The sequence below is a fragment of the Spermophilus citellus genome (genome assembly GCF_964194105.1).
Source record: "Spermophilus citellus genome assembly, contig: SCAFFOLD_297, whole genome shotgun sequence".
In the NCBI taxonomy this organism is placed as follows: Eukaryota; Metazoa; Chordata; class Mammalia; order Rodentia; family Sciuridae; genus Spermophilus; species Spermophilus citellus.
Window position 1 is genome coordinate 80,695 of NW_027673140.1, and position 9,400 is coordinate 90,094.

Consider the following 9,400-nt stretch of genomic DNA (forward strand, 5'->3'; position numbering starts at 1 on the left):
AACCCCCCTCCCATTTTCATTCAATCTAAGATCTCAGTTGATATAAGATAGATGAAAGAAATTTTAGGTTGATATATTGTGTCTAATTTCAGACTTTTATTCCTCCAGGTAATTTCTTTCAGACTTAGACTAATTTATTTTAATTATCTGGGGCCACAAGCCAGCACTAATTTGCGTGACTCTTCTAACTAGATTATAAGGTTGAGATTTGCAAGAGATCATGTGTGTGCACATACAGGCATGTGCATGCCCATACATTGGATTCATAAGGAGCTGTACTGGAAAACAAATGCCCCATAGAGAAAGCAAGAACGATAGTAGTTTGCTCCTCTCCATTAAATGCCCAAAATGCTATAGAGAAGAATGCTCTTTGCTTCCCAGTCCTGAGCTATATGCTCTTCTGCCCAGGGAATCCAATGTAGGAAAAAGAACTGAGAGAGTAGGGAGAGGCTGATTAAGCCAATTGTTAAGATGCATAAGGTTGCTTATTGTAAGAATTAGTTGATTTCATGGTGATCTCAAAACTCACCCTATGTGGTAAAAGATCTGTTCTTTCCTTTTGTGGCTGCTTCTTAGGACCTTCAGGGGAGAGTCGCCCTGGCAGCCCTGGACCCCCTGGCTCTCCTGGACCAAGGGGACCACCAGGTCACCTGGGGGTACCTGGACCACAAGGTCCTTCTGGCCAGCCTGGATATTGCGACCCCTCGTCATGTTCTGCCTATGGTGCGGGAGGTAAGTGCTAAACTCTTGTGGGCTTTGAGCAGGTTTACTATGGTTAGGACCCAAATGGGGAGGGGGCACTATGAGAAGCAGAACAGTTATGAGAGGGAAACAGAGCATGACTGCCTCACAATCCTACCTTAGCCCAGAAGCATGTTCTATAAAGTGCCTATTACTGTATAGGCTATTCCTATAGAAGCCTTAAGAGGACTTAAAAAATAATCGCACATCTAAGGCTTCCTTGCTTTCAAATGGTGATCCATAGTGACTTAGCCTTTGACCTCACATTTGATTATCTGGGGGATAGGGGTTAACATTTTGGGGGCCCTCATTCTGTTATTGCTGGGGTGTGATCATGATAGCCTATAAGAATTTATTTTTAGGGAAACCCCAAACTATGACTTCCCCCATAATTAGCAGGGCCTCTCAGATTCTTTCAGGTGACATCCTGTCTACCACATACATTTTAGGTGACCAAGGATAGTCTTAAGAAGAAACAAATCTGGCCATGCTGTCTTAGCCTCATCACTAACTACTGGACCGAGATTCTGAAATATTATGCTTCCTAAAAACATCTGCAGTGCATGCTGATGTGCTGGGGGGAGGGGCGGCTCTCTGACATAATTATTCTTGGAAGTTCAAGAGAGAGGTTCCGAGATGGCTCTGGGGCAAATGGACTTTTTGGTCAATGAATTTAAATTTTCTGCTTTAGGAGAAATTTAACCTTAGATGCCAGAGGCATTGGTCAAAGTTTTGCTGATGTGTTTTTCTCTGTTCATCTTTTCCCTCCCCATTCTCTCATATTCCCCTGTCCCTTATTAATATCTGATCCCTTACAATGATTACCAGCACTAAAATGGAAATCCTCCACTCTGGCTATATTGGCCTGGGCATTTGGCTATGAATACAGAACTGTCCTGTTGACCACCACCATTAAGCCCCAACCCCTAACAATGGATACTCCCCTTTCCTGGCTCACCTGCTTCCCTTCCTTCCTACTTTGACATCTCTTGCTCTCTCTTCTCCAAACGTGATAGGAATGATAACATTGGAACTTAACCCAATCATATATGTCAATTGTAACGGAAACTGGCTGTTTTAGGTCAGCCTGGATAGAGGGATCTGATTGTGTACCAAGGATTCATCCCAAATTCTTCTATGCAAAGGCTTTGTAATAAAGTTACTTTCTGTGCCTTCTCCTCTTTCCTGACCCTGCACAAGATGGATGAACATCTTTCTCTCTGACCTCTCCACTCTTCCTCCCCCCCCCCATCACTTCCCCTCCCCACTCATCCTGGTGATGGACTTCTAACATGAGATTGGTTTTTAAAATTTATTTTTTTGTTCATAATTCTACTACATGTTCAGGGTTTCTTTTGTAAATAAAACATATAATATTTAAGCACTTGGCTCTGAGTCTAGTTTTCTAACAATTTCTCGAACATATCCTCCGGTTCCTCCTTTTACTAACCAGGAAACCTCATGGGGAAGGTACAAGAGGCATGGTGGGTTAGGCAGCTACAGCTTTCTACCCAAGCAGGATATCTCTGTAGTTTACTGACCAAATCTCTCTCTCTAAGGACCCCTATGAGGGGAGAATATCAGTTCATGGTTCTTGGGTCCTATCAAATCCCCACCCCCACTTTTCCTCTTTAGCTCCCCATCCGGATCAGCCCGAATTCACTCCTGTCCAAGATGAGAATGAGGCCATGGAACTGTGGGGCTCCGGGATCTGATGGCCTCAGGAGACATTTGAAGACCAACAGCAAGACCTCTTAAAGACCTTTATTCATGAAAATGTTAAGTGGTTTGTATGTTACTTTGGGGGAGGGCCTCATATCTGCATCCCAAATTTTGTTTTTGGATAACATTCATATTAGAGTTATTATTAACAAAAATTATGTTTTTTTTTAAATTCACTTAATCTATGACAACATTAGAAATTATTTCCCCTAGCTGTTTTAAGGATATGCCAGATAATTTTTTGGGGGGAGAAAAGTCCTCAAAGAAGAATTGAGAGAAAGTAGATTGAATTCTGGAATCTTTTCTCTGTGAGATGATCTCAAGTTCTAAAATGCACAAGAGAAATATGATTGGGTTGGAGGGAAATGGGGCCCCCACAGAAAAAGAATGAATTCAAAGAGATTCACAGATTATAACATTTTCTCTGCCCCATGGGAATGCCTTGCTAATAAGAAGAAGGATCATTGTTGGTGAAGCTACCTCTTACATAATTGATCTGTCCAACACTAAGATTACTCAGTGACTGGTTTCACAGGTATCCAAAAATAAGTGCTAGAATATAACTTTAATGAATTTGATAATTTTAAACATAAGATTGAGTTTTTCAATGGTTTTAGACTCATGTAAAATAATGATTTTTCACCAGCTCCAATGGAAAGTGATCTATCTTTGATGAAGGATTTGTTGGGCAGTATGTTCTAGGGCCTTCCTCTCCTACAGGGATTACTGTATGCAGATAAGTTTTTGCAAATCTGTTTTTATTCTTTTTGTAAGCAAATAAAAATTTAAAACAACATGTGGAGTCTTTGTGCTGCCTTTCTAAATGTCACCTTAAACTTTTGAGGTCCTAGTTGAGTGTCTGACCACCCAAAAAATCAAGAGTTGCCTTGCTTTACGTGATCTTTCCAGCTCTCGATCCCTCATTTGTTCATTCTGGAGTAGGAAGCTTAACAGAAGAAGCAGTGGGCTTAAGACAAGGCCAGCAAAGGTAGTGCAAATGTATGAGTGATCCTAAGTCAGCGCTTATCCATGTTTGACCAAGGGACCCCTCTGTCTTTCAGGTTTGAAAAAGCCTGAAAAACTCTAGAAGACAGAGTAGAAATGAATTTAGTCTAAGATACTCTAGTCTTCAACTAACTTGTCTTTTTCTTATCTAAATATTTGAGGAGGATTTGAGTCCTGGTGTTTGCTAGTTGAAAATGGAAATGAAAGAGAACCATGACTTAATGTATGCTCTTTCCTCTCCAACATCTCCTTGGTAACAGATACTTTTAAAGAGTTGGAATGAGGACATTTAAAACCAGAAGCTATGTTCTTTCTGGGTCAGGAAAAGACTCATTAGAAGGATGGTGTCTTCTGACACCTTTTACTCCCACCACTACACAGAGGGGTAGAAGACCTCTGTTTTTCAAAGGATTCATTCAATGTTTTGGGTCTGTGTGCCTTTGGGGATTCAGATAAGTAGTTTTTTTTGAGTCTCTGCAGAAAATATATAATAAGTAGAAAACCAGTAGCCATGTCCTTTCTGTTATGGTGTACGAATCCATGTTAGCAAGCAGGACCAATGAGGGGGAAGGGAAGGTTTCATGAGGCCAATCAAGACAGCCGGACCCAGAATCCCCTGAGAGAACTTGGAATTCCAAGCTAAATGCCTACTGTGTGATTAGTCACTTCATAGCCTGTTCTCAGATTTCTATCTATGACATGTAGTGAGTGAGTATAGAGGAGGACAGTCTATATATTTTAAGGATTAGTCACTTCATAGCCTGTTCTCAGATTTCTATCTATGACATGTAGTGAGTGAGTATAGAGGAGGACAGTCTATATATTTTAAGGTGCCCTTGTAAACAAATCATTTAACATTGTGTCACACCAAAGACTCTCTAGATTGTCATAAGTGGTGAAATTTAAACCAATGGAGGTTCTAATCTCTTCCCATCATTCTTGAGTTGTACAAATACCTTTGGCTTTGATTTCTCGTGGTAATCTAAATTTGTTTATTTAAGCTACAGGGAAGTTTCATTAATTTGGAATGTGTCATCACTTGGACCCAGTGTATCAGATTTTTATTGAGTGAAATGTTCAAAATAAAAGGTGCAACTCAGATTTTGGATTTGTGTTTACAATGCATTGCCTGTAATAAAAACTGATTTTGAAGTGCATTTTTATTGAATTGCTTATTTTGGCAAGAACTACATCTTAATTCATAGCGTATATTGTTTTCTTAAAGTAAGAAGGCATCATTTCACACAAAACAAGACATTACTCTTCAAAATTTTCATCACTTTGTTAGAGACTCTCAATGTCTTTGGGGAATAGTCATTTTAGAGTATTTTAGAATAGTGCTTTAGGGTCATTTTGTGCTCAGACAGGCTCTACCTTCCTTCCAGGACAACCCTCTTTCCTCCTCCATTTTCTAATTTTTTTGCCTCACCCGATCCTTCCATATCTAATTTTGCTGTGTAGCACAGATTTTTTTGGTTGAGGATAAAACCCCAAAGAAGAGCCATGTGAACTCTGGCCTCATGAAGCTTCCTTTTTGGTGCTGGAGAAAGACCAAGATGCAGGAACAGACAGACAAAATAAATTATAGATCATGATAAAATATATGAAAGACACAGAGAAGAAGCCAAGGCAGGAAGAAGGAAAGGGAATAAGGGGTGACTTCTTGTAATTAGGTGGATACAACGTGCCTATCTGTGGGCTGATATTTAAGTGGAGTAATGCAGGTAAGGAAAGGTGTGGAGGAGAATTCCGGCCTTTGGCTTGTCCTCAGTTGAAAAGGTGCTTGCCATATGCAAAGAACTGAAAGAAGTCCAGGTGGCAGGAGAGTGAATGGAAGAGTGGACAAGATGAGGCTAGAGAAGAGCACAGGTTTTTGGTGATTTGGGTTTTATTTCAAATCCATTAGAAGCCATGAAGGGGTTTAGAATGCATTGCCTGTAATAAAAACTGATTTTGAAGTGTATTTTTATTGACTTGCTTATTTTGGCAAGAATTATATCTTAATTCATAGTGTATACTGTTTTCTTAAAGTACGAAGGCATCATTTCACACACAAAAAGACATTTCTCTGTGTGTGAGTGTGTGTGTGTGTGTGTGTGTGTGTGTGTGTGTGTGTGTGAGAGAGAGAGAGAGAGAGAGAGAGATCTTGTGTGTGTTTTAAGTTAGTGGAGGCAAAGGAGCTCTTCCACTGTTGGAGCCACACTGTTGGAATTTTCTTCAAAAACTGTCGCTAGCAGCACCACAGGCCAGGCGCATGCCAAAGGCTTCAACATTGTATCAGTTATAAAGCTGGGCCAGGCAAAGGACTATCCTTTCGAATCTCGGGAGTTGAGCACGGTACACATTTATTTCTTTCTCACAGAGGAGATCAGAGCAGCTGTCACCGTGTCTTGGCTCAGTGTTCCATGCTGCTTCTGTCTGGGACATGTATTTCCGTGACGGCCATGGCAAGGGAGGGGGATCGTGGAGAATCATCTCCCTAAGCTTCTCTCAAAAGTGACGTTCTGTACTCCCACTCATGTGTCCTTGGCCTAAGGAAGCCTCAGGTCACACTCAATTTCACAGCAGAGGAGTAGTAGGTCAATCTTCCCACATGCTTCAAAGAAAAAGAGAACTGGAAATACTCGTGAAAAGTCATAAAATCTCCCATTTGAGCCTCACAACAGCCCCCAACCTAGTTCACTATTATCTTAATCTTCCCAGTGAGAGACAGAAGCACAGGCTGTCTAAATTACCTGAAGTCTCACAGTCTGAAGTCAAATCTAGGCATTCTGGCTGAAGATACCCACTCTTAACCTCTCATATTGGTGATTCTTCAGGTTTAATGGCAAAAAGGAGAGGAGTGGACAAAAGCTTACTCATGTGCAGATTCCTAGACTCTGAAGAACACCCAGAGGTTCTATTTCAGTTGTCTGAGCTGAGAAGTAGATTATTTTCTTTTCTTTCTTTCTTTTTTTTTTTTCTAACCAAGCACATCTGTGGGTCTCAGCTTGAGAAACACCATTTTGAGATCTTTCTAATTGTGTGGTAAAGAATGGGTTGGAGGAGATCCTAACAGATGAAAATACATCAGTGACAGGGATAGACGATGAGGACCATCTAAACCAGTGGGAACAAGATGGCTTATGAATGAATCAACTAGAAGTGGAGACTTGGAATGTACCTAGATTACCCGGCTCTTGAGCATAAAATGACAGGGTGCATGGAGATAAATTGACCCCATAGGGAATTTCGAATTTGGGGCAGGGGGGTTGAAGAGTTCCATTTAAGAGATAAGCTCAGCGTGAGGTGTTAAACAGGCAAGTTGGAGCTTGGTAGAGAAATCAGGGTGAAGATCAATAAAGCAGTCGTGAATGTGTGGGTAGAATTTAAAGACTAAAGACCATAGAGTGGAGGTGGGATGAGTGTGATCATGGGGGTAGGGAGATTTCTCACTTTCTACACTTCCTTTTTCACTTTTGTTTACACAAATTCTCTAACTTGGTTATTCATACTTTTAATTAAGTATATTTAAGTGTATCTCTCAACCATATATTTTACAAGCTGCAGTTATGTTGAACCAGTTGCTAACCCCTGAATGCATGTTCTGTCATGTTCCTGTGCCCTTGTCATGCTTTTTCTTCTGCAGGAAAGCCCTTCTCTGCCCCACCTCATTTAATGGTGTGCTTAGACCCACTCTCAACTTTCAAGACTCTCCTGAGGTTCCCCTTCCTGTGTGATGCCTTTCCTAAGCCCCACTATGATCACTCGGACCACCATGACACCAGACTTTCCCTCTCTAGCTAATTCTTTAACCTCGTGCTCCCATCTAGTGTGCATTCTTTAACACATCTGAGACATGCTCAGAGTGTGCTTGTTGCTTGACAGCAGTTCCATAAAGTAGTATTAGTAGAATACTACTAAGCATCTCATCCTAGAATATTTTCATCCATAATCTGAGCCAGATCATATACTCTGCTTCTACCAAGCACAATTTTCTCTATAGTTATAAATTTGGGAGACAGGAAAAATGTCTCGAAGTAAATGGTCAGCTTCTATAGAGGCTTGCAAATTCATAGCTATTAAATGTTTCAGAATGTGAAGGAAGCATTTTAATCTTGTCTTCCCAGAAATTTATCCATTCATGTGTTCACAGATTCATCTGTCACTCCATGCCTACTTGTATCCACCCACCAAACTTTTAATAAAACCCAATGTTGGTTCAGTCATGTCTTGGGATTCTGGAGAAGAATAGAAAAATATAATGTCATAGGAGTTCCTAACTTTCTACTCCAAGTTGAAGCAGGGAAAATAGCTTGGACCAGATACTGGAAGATTTTCTATTCCATACTAAATGTTCAGATTTCTACCTGAAGGCAACATGAAGTCAGTGCATATTTTTAAGCAGACAAGTAAACCGGATTCTAGTCATTATTTGGAAGAACAACTTTGATTGAAATACAAGATAGGGTTAGAAAAAAAATTAATAAAGATCTCTGTTAGCTTCTATTTTGGGCACTTCATATTAAGTTGATTTTCACATATTAAGGTAAGTATTCACTTTATCACAAATATTGGGATATGGAAAGGAAGTAACATCTCAGTTTACACACATACACAGAAGAAGCAAAGCAGTAATTTTAATTCTTTTTTGTTTGTTTCCAAAGTTTTAGAGCCCTTCTCTCTATATACTATGCTGCCTGCTACCATGGTTCAGTAGATGAGGGTCTATACCTCAGCAGTGCAGTGGTGGAGCAAGAGGAAGAGTCAGTTTTCAGGACTGTCGAGGAAAAATTATGGGCAGGATTTGGTGATTGATACAGAGTAGTGGGATATGGAATAGAAAGTAAGAATGGTTTCAAGATTTCAAATTTGGGAGATTGGGTGAAAGGTAACTTCACTAAATGAGATGGAAATTTGACCAGGGGGAGAGAATTATTTTAGAATGGAGTATTAGCTATGAGGTTTTTCTGCTTTTTGCAGAGTAAGTGCATTATTAACAGAGAGAGAGAGAGAGAGAGAGAGAGAGAGAGAGAGAGAGAGAGAGAGAGAGAGAGAGAGAGACTTAAAAATAAAAAGAAAAGCAAAATGGAATGATTTGGGATGACTCATTTAGGCTGTGACATCCAGTCAGGGCTTATTCCCTCTGGGCCTGTCCCTACCAAGAAGGGTTGCTCAAATGCAGAATGGAGGTTTCCAAGGTCTGAACCAAAATATTTAGTTTAAAAAAAATCATAACTTTTCATTCTAATTTTATCGGGCATTGGAACACTGGTGAAAAGTGTATATTTTTGCTAGACAAACTCAGAATTTAGAGAATTCCTTTCCTCACAAAGTCCTGGTTCTTCTACACTCTTTAGAATGACTATATTACCAGTAGTTAAGTAAATGAATATACATGCAATAATTTTTATATTATTTGCTTAAATAATATTAGAAATTTGGGTGATAAAACATTTAAATATATTATTAAATGAAAAAAGCAAGTTTCAGGAGAGTATGTATATTTATTTATTATTTTTTTCATATTTCCATATTGAAAAATCTAGTTGAATAAACTCCAAATACTTAATAGTGGTTACCTACTGATTTGGAGATTGTGTAAGACTTTTACTTTTTAAAGTATTTATCTCCCTTAAATATTAATATTTAATACTTTATATTGTTTGAAAAATATTTTGCAAAAAGTGTGTGTACTCAGAAGCTCAACACTACTGGAAAATCACAAAAGATTTTAGAATAAAATCCTACTTTACAAAAAAAATCTATTAACTTTATATCATCATAATTAATGATGCACAGAATAAATGAAGAAAAATGATCACTGATATTTTGCAACATAAATGTTCATTTTAAAAGCTGTATAAAAGGGGATATATATAGTACCAAGAGTGGTAGGAGGATTTGCTTGTTTTGGTAGCATTTATAAATGCATAAATGCTGCTAGTGGTTT

General features: G+C 39.2%; 1 protein-coding gene across 1 annotated transcript in view; it reads left to right on the plus strand.

Moving 5' to 3' along the window:
- Positions 1 to 3,649, plus strand: part of LOC308640061 (collagen alpha-1(XIV) chain-like) — a gene marked incomplete at its 5' end in the record, with an annotated part of 83,707 nt that extends 80,058 nt beyond the window's left edge. Inside the window, 2 exons of the mRNA XM_081312117.1 lie at positions 577 to 732; positions 2,377 to 3,649. Of these exons, the coding sequence (XP_081168243.1) occupies positions 577 to 732; positions 2,377 to 2,456 (236 nt within the window). The remainder of the gene's footprint in view (positions 1 to 576; positions 733 to 2,376) is intronic.
- Positions 3,650 to 9,400: the final 5,751 nt, after the last annotated feature.